Genomic DNA, 16,527 nt, shown 5'->3' on the forward strand with positions numbered 1-16,527 from the left:
TGTAATAAAATGAGCTTCAATCTGTTATGGATTTAAGAGGATTATATATTTTTTTATTTATTTGAAATGGCATCTGCTGAGGATGTGGAGAAAAATTGCAGTTTAAATTCCAACAAATATAATCAGTCACAGAAACTGATGAGCTATTTCATCCATTTTTATAGCTTCTATTCATTCATGGTTTATTGATTTTTGATTTAACTGAGCTATCATTGCTCCCTTATGTTCTTATTTTTTTAAAAAAAAACCATACACATTCAGTATTTTCCCAAAGATTAGCGGATTAGCTCTGTGTAGAATTGAGGTAATTAAGTTTTATAACATAAGGACAAAAATGCTGTTTGCAAACACAACAAAATTGCAGAAGTAGCATTAAAAAGAACAGTCCTTCTCATAGCTAGTATAAGAATACCCAGGTTTTATGCCTTTGAAAGCAAAATTAAATGTTATTAAAAACAGTTTTGCAGAGAGGGGCGGCATACAAATCTAATTAATAAATAAATAAATAAATAAATAAATAAATAAATAAATATAGAAACTGTTTAGTGTAGATGAATCAGGAGAATCTTTTTGAATGCTTAGACAAGCCCCTAGCATGAATGAAATTGTGAAAACAAAAGAAATTATTTCCTAAATAGCATTCACTAAAATATTCCCTAAACTTTTATTAGAGGCAATATCAATAAACTATTGTTTCTGTGATTTGAAGCAATTAATGAACGTTATAATCCTCTCAAAACTATCAAAAACTATCCAATCCTATCAAAAACTACCCAGATGCCGAGAATATTATCTTTTACCAGATTTAGGTATATCTAAGGGTCAGTTTCAGAGGTTATTCCTCAACAAAAAAGTATCCAAATCCCTCCTCAAATCTGGTTTTGCTCACTTAGTTTAGGTGATTAAAAAAAATGAAACATATTTAAACAAAGCACAAAAAGATAATGTGGGAGAAGAAAGGATGCAAGAGAAACTGAATTTTATCGATATGATCTTCCATGAACTCAACAGGAAACTAGAAAGTGTTATAACTCCACCTAATGGAAAAAAGGTGGCAAAAGCTGTCATGAAATTTGTGAACTGTGGTTAATAATAGAGACTGAGGATGGACAATTAATTTTTCCAAGGTGTCACATAAGAAATTGTTACTCTTGTGGAGGGCTGAACCAATAGGGCGAAAGTGTGTAGGCATGCATGTACATTTGTAATTAAAAAAAAAATCAGTTGTTTTCAAAATAAAAGTAATGCAGATACAGTACTTTTATACATTTATGCTTGTATTGTGTGGAGACCTGATCAATGTTATCTATAACCCTGTCTACAGCCTAGTCTTCAACTTATGAGCACAACTGAGTCCAAAATTTTCATTACTAAGAAAGGAAATTTCCATTGCTAAGAAAAAATGCAGCATCTTCACAATACAAGTATGCTTATTTACATTTGATTTCTGATTTCCAATTGACCTCATGTGGACTGGAACAGCCAAAGGGCCAGGATATGGCTTGGGGCCCATAAAATGCCCATGTCTCGTATTGTCTTTCAAAAATCAGTCAAATTCAACCAGTTCTTGTAACCTAGATGGAGCATAGATTAGGTAGCAGCTGCTTAGTACAAAATTGCTTTATTGCCGATTAGATCCCACAGGGTTGGCCTTCTCCAGGTCCCGTCGACTAAGCAGTGTCGGTTGGCGGGCCTGTGGGGGAGGGCCTTCTCTGTGGCGCCTCCAGCTATTTGGAACCACTACGCCCGAGGTCCTTACTGCCGCCACCCTTTCCGGAAAGCCTTAAAAACCTGGCTTTGCCAGCCGGCTTGGGGCCATGAGAACTGATCTTTTAACCCCGGCTGAAACAAGTTTTGATTGGTATGTGTGAGATAGTACGATCGCATGGACTAGATTTGAGGGTTTTAAACTGATATTAATGTTATTAATTGATTTCATACTGTTTTATAGTTTTATTGTTGTAAGCCGCCCTGAGTCCTTTGGGATTGGGCAGCATACAAGTCAAATTAAATAAATAAATACATAATAATAATAATTAAAATAGTTGTGATTTTTGCTGTACAGCCTGAAGCACTTTGGATTCAAAGACAAACAAGTATTTTGGAGTTGTAAGCAGTAAAGGGCAGCCATTTGTGGCCCTACGGGAACGCTCCATAGGTGAGCGCGGGTGTGTGCACCCCCACTTTTCAGCTTCCTGCGCATGCGCAGAATTATGCCCGAAGCATTTCTGCCCGGAAGCCACCAGTGGGAAGAAATCCTCCAGGTAGGAGAGCAGCTTGCCGGGGAAACGATGTCGCTCCATCGCCTGCTTGCCAGAGTCTTCCCAACGAGAAGCTCTCCTTCCTGGAGGATTTCTTCCCACTGGTGGCTCCCGGACGGGACTGACCTCCACCGCACCTTGCAATATCCCGCCCCATGGCTGGCTGCATCGGCGGCAGCAGCAGAGGTGCCCCATGCCCACCAGACCAGCTCCGCGTTCTCTGGGCCCAACTAGCGAGGGAGGCTGTTGCTATTGGCTGGTCCGGCAAGATTCGGCTGCTGCACATGCATAGCTGAATCTCGCATGCACGGCTGATGGTTATGGAACTGCGCGTGCAGCTCCTTGTCAGCCGATGGAACGGCATTCCGTGCCTTTCCACTTGCTGCCCAACCCTGGTTGTAAGTCATGAGCATAGTACCTGACTGCCATTTCTTAAAGCAAGCATGCCTTCCTAGAATCATTTATCCAGGGTCACCCTTGCAAGTCTGCTTCGTGGAGCTGAAAAAGGGACCTCATATGTGCCCCCGATAATCCCCAAAGCATCTTGTTACCTTCCAATCCAAAATACTGCAGAGCCACACTGCTTAGTATTGGAAGACCACGTCAATCATGATTTCAGTTCCTTATGGTTTAAGGATTTTAAATGTCCGTGGAGATTCTCCGTCATCCAGGTCATGGTTGTGGCAAAGGTGCATTTTCAAGGGGCAACTGGACTTTCTGATTTTTCTTTGAAGACAGTGCACTTCTCATCCAAGAAGCTTCTTCAGCTCTGACTGGATGGTGGGGAAAGGAAGGATTTATACTCCTTGCAGACCACTGGTCATTTGCATTTTTTTAGAGAGTCGTTAAGGGCACCTGGAGGTTTATCTGCGTTGTCAGGATCACCTGGATGATGCAAATGGATGTGGAACAGAGATGAATTCCTCCCGGTTCGAACCGGTTTGTCTGAACTGGTAACAAACTGCTGGTGACATCGCAATGATGTCAAGGAACTGGTTCAGTTGGTGCCAGTCTGTGGCCCCTGCCATTTTTGGGGGGCATTTTTAAAAAAATAATTTTTGGAGGGGTTTCTTTTCCGGGTTATTTTTCTTCTGCGCAAATGCAGAAGCTGAGTTTCTGGAACTGCTCACGCGTCACTATTTTGCTTCTGCTTTTTGGGGGGATTTTTTTTTTAACACTGTGCATGTGCGTGCGTGCACCCATGAGGCCCGGCCACGTGGCGTGGGAGGAAGTGAACCAGCAGTGATCCACTCCTGGTGTGGCACTTTCTTGGAAGTGTTGAAAGGACTGACTGGAGATAGATGATGAACAGCCCACATTCAACAGAAGGGGAGAGATACAACATCATCTGTCTCCAGTCTACAACACAGTCCTTTCAACAGTTCCAAGGTTCCACTCCTATTTTCACTGCTCAGGTGATCCTGGCAACACAGATAAATCTCCAGGTGGCCTTAATGATGTGCTAAAAAATGCAAATGACCAGCTGTCCATAAGGAGTATAAATCTTTCCATCCAGTCAGAGCTGAAGGAACTTCTTGGATGAGAAGCAAAACACATTCAAAGAAAAAATCAGAAAGTCTTGTTTCCTCTTGAAAAAGTACCTTTGGGACATTTAAGTATTTTCTTTGTATAAAATTTGGTGCAATGGTACTTGTCTTTTAAAAATCAATTAAAAATATAATGAAATAGAATTTAAAAGTTTGTAGTGATTCTCAGTCATCCAAGTCATGGTTCTCCCAAAGTTGCTTTTTCAGGAGGCCACTGGACTTTCCTCGTTTTTCTGTTGAATGCATTTTGCTTCTCATCCAACAAGCTTTTTCAGTGGGAGGATTTATATTCCTTGCAGACAGCTGGTCATTTGCATCCTTTCAGCAGTGTTTCTCAACCTTTCTAATGCCGCGACCCCTTAATACAATTCACGTTGTGGTGACCCCCAACCATAAGTCCAGTGCCAATTCTCCCAACAGAGCTTTAAGCTGATTGGCAGGAAGGTCAGAGGGATACCCCACTGTAAACACCTGATTGGTCAGATTGTAAAAATATGTTCCAAGGCCCCCTATCCAGAATAGACGCTTCAGTTCCTAACACCATGGGAAATTTGTCTTTTCCCATAATCTTAGACAACCCATGTGAAATGGTCGTTCAATCCCCAGTTGAGAACCACTGTGTTAGAGGGTTGTTGAAGCACTTGGAGGTTTATCTGTGTCTTCAGGGTCACCCGAGTAGCGCTCCTGGTTCCTATAGTCTGCAATTTTTCCTCTGGAAATCGATTCCTACACCCTTTAAGGATGTTCATCCCAAATTGTATAGCTAAAAGTCTGTGGAGATTCTCAGTCATCCAGGATATGGTGTTTTTTCCCCCAAAGGTGTTTTTTTCAGGAGGCAACTGGACTTCCCTATTTTTTTCTTTTGAAGACTTTTCACTTCTCATCAACGATGAGAATGAGGATGAGGAGCAAATCATCTTCAAAAGAAAAAGAAATAAAACCCAGTTTCCTTCTGAAAAAGCCCCATGGGTTCTCTAGAACAGCGTTTCCCAACCGACACGGTCAGGTGTGCCGCGAAGCTTCTAGGGAAGCTCCAGCTGGGCGGGGCGCTGCCGGTGCCTCCCACTCGCAGCTGTCCCCCGGCTCCTGCCCGATGGGGTCCAGCACGTTTTTTTAACCCTGCCCAGGAGCCAATCGCCTACCTTTTGCAAAAGCCTACCTTTGGATATTGGCTCCTGGGCAGGGTTCAAAAACTGAAAGACGCAGCTAAGTGCGCCATGGCTAAGTGCGCGTGGGGGGAATTTCCCTGGTGGCGGCAGCAGCGGCACCAGGAGTAGCCGCCTCACAGCTGACCACCTTGCCCCTGCTACCGCCGGCAACCCTCCCTCCGGGCCCCAAAGCTCACACCCTGCCGCCGCCAGGGAAGCTGCAGCCGGGCGGAGCGCACCGTATAAAACATGAAGAAAAGGTCCCGCGGAAAGGCAGGGTGGGGGGATGCCGCCTCACAGCTGACCTTTTCTTCTTGTTTTACAGTGCGCTCCGCCCGGCTGGAGCTTCCCTGGCGGCGGCAGGGTGTGAGAAAATGGCTCCGGCAGCAGGTAAAAGTTGACCTGGCTACCGGGAGGCGGAGCGTGGCCGGGCGCCGCCTGGGAGGGCGAGGGGGTTGATGGCTGCTGCCTCTTAGCTGCAGAGCCAGGCAGAGGCGAAGACAACGGCGCTCTCCGGCTCGAGCTCTCTTTTTCTCTCTGTTGCCGGCAAGTCATCTCCCACCTCGAAGGGGGAGGCGGCTGCAGTCCCACGATGCCCTCCCACAGGAGCAACAATAAATACCAGGGTGGGCTATGTTTCAAGCCCCCCTTTCGCCCCTTGTCAGCTCCTCTGTAATTCTGCCCCTTCTTGGCTGAATCCCCAGCATTTGCTCCAATGGTTTTAAACACTGAGTCCGTGTTTAGGGCTGGTTGGTTCCCCTCTGAAGAAGCCCCGGTTAGGTTGCAGATCTTCCTGCTGCGTTTTGTTCTTGGAGAGCCGCTGGAATGAAGTTTGATGTGTTTCAACGGCGTGGTGAAAGAAAGAGAGAGAGAGAAAAAGGAGGGGAGAGAGAATGAGAGAGAAAGAAAGCAAGAGGAAAAGAGAGGGAAAGAAAGCAAGAGAGAGAGAGAAAGAGGGAGGGAAGGAGGGAGAGAGAGAGAGAGAAAGAGAGCAAAAAAGAGAGGAAGAAAGAAAGAAAGGGATGGAGAGAAAGAAGGGAAGGAAAGAAGAGAAAGAGGGAGGGAGAAATAGAGCGAAATGGAGGAATAGATTTTTTTTTGTCCAAACTTTTCTTTAGCCCCCACCCCCCCACCCCCACCCCCACCCCCACCCACCCCGTTCAGTGTTCCCCAGGATTTTGAAAATATGAATAATGTGCCACGGCTCAAAAAAGGTTGGGAAATACTGCTCTAGAACTTCATTTCCAATCCTAAGGTAACAAATCGTCACGATGCAAACTACTGAGAAAAGTAAGTGGAACCCACCCCTGATCTTGGTTACCTCTCAGTACTTGCAAATGGAGGTGGGGGATCATCAGCGCTGCCTCTTCCTCCCCACCCCGGCCCCTTCTAAAGAAAAGGAAGTCTCTTGCTTCAAAATTACTGGAATTTTATTTGCCTCAGGCTTATGAATTGCAACCAAAGACATTGTGCAAAGAAAGCAAAGATTAAGTACACTTTGAGGAAAGGTAACAAACCATAAAATGGTAGCACAAAAGAATCTGATGAAAAAAGCCATTCATTATACTACAATCGCAATATTTAACAGCATTTTAAATCCAAATTTTTATAATCAGGAAGGGGGAGAAGAGGAAGGGGAAAAAGTAAAGTTTACAGTAGACATAAATTTCATGTATACAGTTCAAAAAACATTTCTTTTTCAAGAGATCATGGAGCATAAACTGAAGCAACAAATGGCATAGGGCGGGTGAGAGACTAGCTACTGTACATTTAGAAGCTATTAAACAAAACTGCATATTATGTAGCACAATGTAAAACAGATACAGAACTAATAAAACTTGGAAAATTGCCTGATGAAAAATAAAATCACCAGTTGCTTTTAATGGCTCCTGGTTAGCAATGCTACAAAAGACTTTGTTTTATTTTTAAAACGTTCTTTGATGCTGGTTGAGAGCATCTAATCAAATATCGAACTCAGGAATTGTCAAATCATTAGTTAGCTAAATCCAACCTATAGAAATATACTATCCACCCACGTTTTTCCCATCAAAAGGGGTTTTTCGTTTTTCCTTGGAGGCCTTTTTGGTCACAGTATGTTACATTTTTTTACACCACGAAATATGTTTGTCTGGTACTAACTCTAAAGTTAATTTATAGATGATATAAATACAGAAGCACCCCGATGCCTATCTGACCAAGTGAATTCACTGGGTGTAAACCGAGGGAAGAAATTTTGTCTTTACGAATATTCAACTGCGTGGATCACTCGTCATCACTTCCACTTATTTCCGACTGGTCCTAAGTTTAAGAGATACAGGGAGAAAGTTAGAATATTCCCAAAATAAAAATGAGTAAAAGAATGGCAATAAAGAAACCAGGTGGAAATCTAGAACTAAGTGGGCATGTAGGTTCCACTGGGCATTTAATGCATTTAACCTCTGATGACTTCTTCAGAAGAATTTTGTTAGATCCTTTTAACCATCTCAAGCTAGAGAGCTACAGCCGCCGCCGAAGGTTATATGTTGACCATGTCACTAAGGCCTGTGGTTAAACCAAATACTCAGGCTTTCACACAGGAATGTGAAGGAGATTATACCTGGCACTGTCCTGAATTACAAAGTTACTGGATAGAGCTGATGGGAGTAAGAAGGAATCTTCTTTCTGTTAGTGGCTGGAGGGTTCAAGAAGCACAACCACTGCAGGATTCCGAGCAGGGGCTGCTACTCCACCTCCATCTTTCAAACAGCCTGTCTTGTAATGCGGGAGTTGGCTGAACATAAAACGAGATCTCTAGCGGAGCACCAAATATTCCTGGCTCCCATTCATTTACAGCAACAAGACAGCTTGATTTTCCTTCCCCTTATAAAACGGGATGCCAACACAGAATCAATGTTGGAGGAAACGCTAAAAACAGTTTCGACTGTGACTTGGTGTGTTTTCAGTACTAGAATCCAACTTAAATCCCTGGCTTGCGCCTGCTTGTATTTAACGGTAACTTGATTTCTTAATTTCAAAATATATACTGTATATATGTTGCCACACTTTGGAATAGATTAGATTTAGAAGACGCTTGACTCCAATTCTGAGCGTCATACACTAGTAAGTTGTAATCTAATAAACCATAGTAAAAATATAACCTGCCGCTCACCTCTATTTCTTACACCAGTGAGTTTTTAATACTTAGCTTTTGTACTGACAGACTGAGATTAGAGAGCTATTTTATGTAAACTCAAGGCTTGGTCATACTCCATAGGATTTTTGAGAAATACGTTGAGATATAATCCCCTGGGTGATTTGCTGTAGGCTTGAGAACCGCAATCTATTTTGATGTTCAGGACAAGCTGCACATCACTTTTGATATTTTGTTCAAATATGCCATAAATGGATAGAAAGCAGACTGAAAATTTCACCGATTACCTCTTAAAAAAAAAATCCAATCTCCTCCATAATATTAATGTGCAAAGATTAGCATGTGTAAAACTGATTATAGTGAAGACTACAGAACAATAAGGAAAAGAAACATATCAGTGATTTAATAAGGCCATACTTACATTTTCATCTTGATCCTCATCCGTATCATCATCACTCACAACTGGTTTGGCTTTGACCCGAACCTGGCGTTTCTTGCCTTTCCCTTTATCTCGGTTTTTGTCCTCTTTCTTGTTTAGCTTAATTTTCACTTTCACAGATTTTGCTGAGAAAGCAGAGAAAATTGTTGAGAACTTGAATGTCAAAATTGATACTCTGAAAACAAACATGTGTGTCCCACTCAATAAGGGATTTCCTATTTCTTTTTCTGACCCACAGATTTACAAAAACCACAGCTAAGCCATAAAAATATACAATGTCATGGACATTGTATATTTTTATGGCTCATACACACAAACACACACACACACACACACACACACACACACACACATATATGTGCATGAATACAGTATGTCACAAAGTGAGTACAGTATGTCACAAAGTGAGTACAAAGTGAATACATTTTGTAAATATTTATAAGTATATCTTTTCACGTGACAACACTGATGAAATGACACTTGGCTACAATGTGAAGTAGTGAGTATACAGCTTGTACAACAGTGTAAATGTGCTGTCCCCTCAAAATAATGCAACACACAGCTATTAAGGTCTAAACTGCTGGCAACAAAAATGAGTACACCCCTAAGTGATAATGTCCAAATGGGGCCCAAAGTGTCAATACTTTGTGTGGCCACCATTATTCTCCAGTACTGTCTTAACCTTCTTGGACATAGAGTTCACCAGAGCTTCACAGATTGCCACTGGAGTGCTCTTCCACTCCTCCGTGATGATGTCACGAAGCTGTTGGGTGTTAAGAGACTTTGCACACCTCTACCTTCCATTTCAGAATGCCCCTCAGATGCTCAATAGGGTTTAGGTATGGAGAAATGCTTGACCAGCCTATCACCTTTACTTCTCTAGCAAGGTATTAGATTAGATTAGATTTATTGGATTTATATGCTTTATATGATTTAATCGTTCACATACATAGAGACACCGTGGAAAAAAAATCACCCACCATCAGTGGGTTCATATCGGTGCGGCTCTCTGGACCACAGCAGTATGAACCCACTACTGCCTACCAGTCTTCAGAAAGGCTTGTGCGCATGTGCGGGGGGCAGCGCGGTGTATGTGTATGTTGCGCATGTGTGGGAGGAAAAGGGGTGTGGGCATGTATACACATGCTAGCACACCCAGACTCCCCCTTTTGGCTTCAAAACCAAAAAAGGTTCACCATCACTGGCCTAGGCCATCCTTATGTAGAGCAACAATTTGATTTTTCAGATCCTCAGAGAGTTCATTGCCATGGGGTGCCATGTTGAACTTCCAGAGAGTATGAGAAAGTGATAGCAATAACAATAACACCAAATTTAACACACATGTTCACCCCCTTCACACCTTATACCACTAACGAGTTACATGATGCGGGGGGGAGGGTGTACTTGGGCCTCATTTGGACATTATCATTTAGGGGTGTACTCACATTTGTTGACATGAGTTTAGACATTAATGGCTGTGGTATAATTTGTGTAACATTTGCACTCTTACACAAGCTGTATACTTTACATTGTAGCCAAGTGTTACTTCATCACTGCTGTCACATGAAAAGATATATTTAAATATTTATTATTATTATTATTATTATTTATTACATTTGTATGCTGACCTTCTCCGAAAACTTTACAAAATGTGAGAGGGTATATTCACTTCTGTGGACATACTGTATTACTTACCTTGCAATAATCTGAATGGTAAGAACTCTCTTTTTATTGTTATTTTACTGGCCCAAATGGAACTTCCTCTAGTTACGCCTTCAATGGCAAAGACAGTCAGTTTGTCCAAAAAAAAAAAAGGTAGATCGCTCATTCATTCATTCATTCATTCATTCATTCATTCATTCATTCATTCATTCATTCATTCATTCATTCATTCATTCATTCATTCATTGGATTTGTATGCCTCCCCTCTCCGTAGACTCGGGGCGGCTAACAACAATGATAAAAACAACATGTAACAAGCTTGTTCCTGCTTTTGAATGAAAGACTTACATTCAGATTCAGACTCGTCTTCCTCCTCCTCATCATCTTCCTCATTGCTGTCTTCCTCACTTTCATCTTCTTTGGCCAGCTTCTGCCGTGCACTTTTGAAGACTGACTGAAGAACAATGGAGTCCTCATAGATCTGGAGCATGAAAGCAAATGTGTATCAGAAATGCAAGCTGCGCTTCATCAAAAATCCACAGCATGGAAGGTTATTTTCTATTCAAACCCACAGCGAGCATGGCCTCTTCTCTCCCTGAACAAGGCATCGTTCTTCTTTCATGCATTGTATAGGAAATAGCAGTGTTAATTTTTTATGCACCAAATTAAGTGAGCTTCCATATTATAGTGCTTTTCACATTTCCAAACCTATTTTTATGCCTAAATTATTTAATTGTGCGGTACTAATGCTATTAAAGTCTTCCATGGAAAGCTCTAATTAAGATTTAGATTATGGTCTAACTATATATTCAACATGAAATAGGCGCAGTCCTTGGGTGCTAATTATGGTAGAAAAATAAAATGGCTCATATTTGCTTGTAACAGAATCTTTATGATATAAACTATAAGTATCTAAAGTGCTCAGCCATAGTTGCTGTAAAAGGTTATAAAGTATTGCAATATACTAACTCCAGTTCCACTCCTGAAAATTATTTTGGCTTATCCATCAAGACCCTGAATCACATCATATTTAAGATGTGTATTTCTAATGATTTCAACTTAGTTAATGCCAATTGCTGGCTGGGAAATTCTGGGAATTAAAGTCCACAGATTTTAAAGTTGTCAACATCGGACACCACTAATCTAGGCCATGACACAAGAGGAAAAATGATTTTTATGCACAGAACCTGTGGGGCTAGATGGAACAAGCCCTCAATCTTACAGTCGATTCCCGATCTCTCAAATTTTTCAAAGGAATTTTAAATTAATATTTTACTTTATCAGCTCGTATCACTAAATGACTTAAAGTTCACCTTTGAGGACCCCCCCCCAAGTTCTGCATTTTGTATAACTGTATTTGCAAAGAATGTTTGAAAATTAATCTTTCTCAAATGAACTGGTACTATTACAAGCGATGATTAATACGATTATAATAACTCAAAGCCATTTTATAAATATAAAGACACTTAATTTGCATTCAGATGATCACAGATAACAGGTGCAAACTAGATGGTTTATTGCTTTTAAAACTAGTTTGCAGATCTTATTACTTTTAGGCTTCCTTATTCAATAAACGTGCAAGCTATAGTGCTCAGACTATAGAACAGTGATGACGAATCTTCTGTACATGCTAGCACATGCCCACACCTATTCCCTTGTCAGCAGTGGGAGGAAGATGGCAAAGATTAACTGGGCATGGCTGTGGCTTGTAAAACACAGGATGGTGTTGTGGTTAGCTCTGGCCCAGCTCCTGCCCCAAGGACTATGGATGTGGGGGAGACATCCACATGCTGCAGGCCTGTTTTGCCCCCGGTGGAATCTGATGATGAAGGCTCCTCTTACCAAGAAGACATGAGTGACAGGGAGGAGGAGAGTGTGGCAGATAGCTCAGAAGGAGATCAATTATCTAGCTCCTCCTTGGTTTCGGAACAAGAGTTAATGATACAGCCATGCATGAGGAGAGCGATGCATAGGCAACAACAACTGAGAGATTATTATCAAAGAAAATGAGGTCACCTGTGGTTGGGTGGGGCTGTGGTAATTAGTGAGGCTGCTATAAATAGCAGCCTGTGGGTTTGGCCATTGTGGAGGATTATCTGATCGTTGTGTTTCGTGACTGATTTATTGACTTTGATCTTTTGTGTGCTGATTTCCCCCCGCTTTGAAACTAAACCAGAGCAAAGTGTGTTTCACTTTGTGAAAGAAAGACTGTGAATTGCCTCACAGCTGCAAGCTAAGTATCACAGAACTGATAAGGGACTTGTACAAATTACCAGTTTGTTTGGAGACGAGTGCTCTTTGCTATACCAAAAGAGGGCTTAGTTTAAGTGAATTTTCATTATAAAGAACATTGTTTTGAATTTTCAAACATGTGTGTGTCTGAAATTTGTACCTGTGAATTTTTGGGAGGATTCTACCAGGGAGCCCGACAGAACAGATGGTAAGGGCTTTGTATTGTGGAAGGGCCATGGAAGTCAGCGGAGACTGCTGAGGGTCATTACTGCCACTGAGGAGTGCCATTGTGCAGAGTGGCAAAAAGGGCGGAAATGGGGAGAGCTGAACTATCCCCTGCAGTTATAAGCCCAGATGAATTGCCCAGCTTCCAACTTTGATAGAACACTATAATGGCTGCAATATTTTGGGGACTGGATATTCAGCACAATGTAACTTTGAACAGCTACTGAATTAATGGCCATTAAGTGAGGACTACCTCTAAGATGAAACAGAAAAAAAGTAGATCTAAAATTATTTTATATAAAATTATTATATAAATTATTATATTATACAGTGTTCCCTCGATTTTTGCGGGTTCGAACTTCGCAAAAAGTCTATACCACGGGTTTTCAAAAATATTAACTAAAAAAACTTTGCAGTTTTCCCCCCTATACCACGGTTTTTCCCGCCCGATGACGCCATATGTCATCACCAAACTTTCGTCCACCTTTAATAAATATTTTTTAATAAACTTTAATAAAGAAACATGGTAAGTAATAATCTAAATGGTTGTTAAGGGAATGGGAAATTGCAATTTAGGGGTTTAAAGCTTGTGATACTGTTCATAGCCAAAAATAGTGTATTTACTTCCGCATCTCTACTTCGCGGAAATTGAACTTTCACGGGCGGTCTTGGAACGCATCCCCCGCGAAAATTGAGGGAACACTGTATATGCACAATATAGACCTAAGACAACCCTTTTAGTGCCAGTATTTCCTACTCAATAGCAGAGTGTGACAATCCAGCACCCTTCAAGTGGGATGATTTCAGTTCCCACTAAGAATTGGAAGTTGAAATTTCAAACTGATCGGCCTAGATTGGCGAAGGGAGCCAGATCGTATACAGTGTTCAATGCAAACACATACATCAGAACCAGAAATTATTTGAATCAGACCTGTGATCCTTCTAAGTTGAAGGTCTGGGCATTGTGACATAACAACATAACATCCTTCTCCAAGTCACTGAGACTCCGATATTTATGATTACGAATTCTTTCCTGGAAAGGGCAGAGGGAAAGATTGAAAGGAGATAAATCACACATTAAATTAATGAATTAGCAACATAACTCAGAATAAAAGAGATGCAGTTTTGTTCTAAATGATTTAAGTACTATACCCTGTCAACTACCGGTAATTAAACAGCACAAACATAGCAGCTCTTATTCAGAAAAACTCTCCACATATTAGATGAAGAACAGAAAACAACACTGAATGAAAAGAAGAATTACAAATGATTCTTCAAGAAGCTATGTGTCTAATTCAGGTAAAAAATTTATACATGACATAAAACTAAAAATACTAGAAGCTTTAGTGGTGCATATTATTATTATTATTATTATTATTATTATTATTATTATTATTAATTGGATTTGTATGCCGCCCCTTCTCCGTGGACTCAGGGCGGCTGCCAACAGTGATAAAAACAGAATGTAAAAATCCAATACTAAAATAGCTAAAAACCCTTGTTATAAAACCAATCATACATACAAACATACCATGCATAAATTGTAGAAGCCTAGGGGGAAAGATTATCTTAGTTCCCCCATGCCTGACGGCAGAGGTGGGTTTTGAGGAGCTGACGAAAGGCCAGGAGGGTGGGGGCTATTCTAATCTCTGGGGGGAGTTGGTTCCAGAGGGCCGGGGCCACCACAGAGAAGGCTCTTCCTCTGGGCCCCGCCAACCGACATTGTTTAGTTGACGGGACCCGGAGAAGGCCCACTCTGTGGGACCTAACTGGTCGCTGGGATTCGTGCGGCAGAAGGCGGTCCCTGAGATAATACCCCATTGATGTACCTAAAGCTGCTATGTTCTACAAGAAATTTAATAACATTGTAAAGAACGATATTTATGTGGTTACTGTTTACATATACATAACAATGTGAGAAAGTACAGCATTCAAATTCTACTAAATGTAGCTATAATGAAATCCATGGGTTAAATGCAATGTTTATTCCATCAGTAAGAGCAGTATCTGACTTTTGTTGGTTATTTTCCATCTCATACACTTCAGCAGTGCAAGGACTACTTTCCTTTCAATTGTTGAAGGTCTCTCCAATTATAAATTTCAAGAGCCCCTCAGAAATGGCAGAAAGTGATAAACTATTGAAGATAACACCACTCTTTTCTGTCAGTGTAATTTTCCTGATTGAGTAGAAACTTCGTAAGAACCACCTGCTTCCCGGAACTCTTGTGCTGGATACTATACTGCTCAAAAAATTAAAGGAACACTCAAATAATACATCCTAGATCTGAATGAATGAAATATTCTCATTGAATTCTTTGTTCTGTACAAAGTTGAATGTGCACAACAGCATGTGAAATTGACTGTCAATCGGTGTTGCTTCCTAAGTGGACTGTTTGATTTCACAGAGGTTTGATTTTCTTGGAGTTATATTGTGTTGTTTACATGTTCCCTTTATTTTTTTGAGCAGTGTATATTTAAGGTAGCTGACACATTCTCCGAAGTTGGCTCTTGCTTTATGCATCTCAATATCATGCATCTCAATAAAGATTTTTAATTTTAAAAAAACTTTGGATTTATTATTAATGGCCATTTTTAAAAAACCTCTTTTTTGCGTAGATGCTGTCAGGAACAAACAATCAGACCCATACATGTAGAATTCAAGCTATCTACTTTATTGTTCTTTGCCTATAGTATAGGAATGTCCTCATACTGGCAGCTTTCACCTGGGAAAGGCTCTAAGGCGTTCGGAGATGGCATGTCAGACCTAGATCTCTTGTGTCAATCAATCAATCTTTAGTATGGTTTAGCAAATAAAGCATAGAAACATAGAACATAGAAGACTGACGGCAGAAAAAGACCTCATAGTCCATCTAGTCTGCCTTTATACTATTTCCTGTATTTTTATCTTAGGATAGATAATTCAGTTATTGTGGATTTACCAATCGTGTCTGCTATAACTATAACTGATGTCAAGCTAACTGGCCTGTAGTTACCAGCTTCTTCTCTATTGCCCTTCTTGTGGATAGGCACAACACTGGCCATTCTCCAATCCTCCAATCCTGTTAACAGGGATTGGTTAAAAAAATCAGTCATGGGAGTAGCAATGACAGATATGAGTTCTTTAAGAACTCTGGGGTGGATGCCATCTGAACACATTGCCTTATTTATCTTTAATCGTTCAAGTTCTTCTAAGACATCGTCTTCTAAAATCACTGGAGCTGAATTCGTACAGCTGGAAGCAATGCTATATCCCTCTATAGTATTACATTGTAAGATGTCTTTTGAGAAAACTGAACAGAAGTAGCTATTGAAATGGTCAGTGATCTCCTTATTCCCATCAATGCATGTATTATTCCCGGTACTAAGCTTCGTGATGCTGCAGTTTTTCTTCTTCTTATCACTAATATATCTGAAGAAGGTTTTATCCCCCTTCTTTACAGATTTGGCAATTTCTTCCTCTTTTGAAGTTTTAGCAGCATATATTAATATTTAGCATATGTATTAAAAACAATAATAATAAAAAATAAAACAAACAGAGTAATATATTGCAATTGGTGGTGGATTAACAGTAGGCAGTTAAAATTTACCTAGTTTTACATACAGCATAACAGAATTTGGCCACATTCAGAGAAACTACTTCATGCTGATCTGATAAGCCCTTGTATTTACATAATGAGTCTAGGCTGATTCCTCGCTTGAGCTCTACTCCTATCTGCAATGGCTGGTCTCCAATAGATGCCTTCAACAACTTGTCAGGCAATGTTATATTCTCAAGAATTTGTTTTCAATAACTTATTCAGAATTTAATATTACATATTTTATTTATTTATTCTTTGTCCAATACACAATACATATGGAAGAGAATAGACATTGGGTAGTATAT

The 16,527-nt window shown here is 40.6% G+C and overlaps 1 protein-coding gene across 8 annotated transcripts in view; it reads right to left on the reverse strand.

Moving 5' to 3' along the window:
• Positions 1 to 6,368: 6,368 nt before the first annotated feature.
• SMARCA2 (SWI/SNF related BAF chromatin remodeling complex subunit ATPase 2) overlaps positions 6,369 to 16,527 on the reverse strand; it is a 159,716-nt gene continuing 149,557 nt past the window's right edge. For all 8 annotated transcript variants that reach the window (XM_070742619.1, XM_070742620.1, XM_070742621.1 and 5 more), the window contains 4 exons: positions 13,576 to 13,677; positions 10,536 to 10,668; positions 8,508 to 8,650; positions 6,369 to 7,254 (listed from right to left, as the gene is read on the reverse strand). In XM_070742619.1, the coding sequence (XP_070598720.1) occupies positions 7,219 to 7,254; positions 8,508 to 8,650; positions 10,536 to 10,668; positions 13,576 to 13,677 (414 nt within the window). In that variant the 3' untranslated portion in view covers positions 6,369 to 7,218. The remainder of the gene's footprint in view (positions 7,255 to 8,507; positions 8,651 to 10,535; positions 10,669 to 13,575; positions 13,678 to 16,527) is intronic.

This window comes from Erythrolamprus reginae, chromosome 2 (assembly GCF_031021105.1).
Source record: "Erythrolamprus reginae isolate rEryReg1 chromosome 2, rEryReg1.hap1, whole genome shotgun sequence".
In the NCBI taxonomy this organism is placed as follows: Eukaryota; Metazoa; Chordata; class Lepidosauria; order Squamata; family Dipsadidae; genus Erythrolamprus; species Erythrolamprus reginae.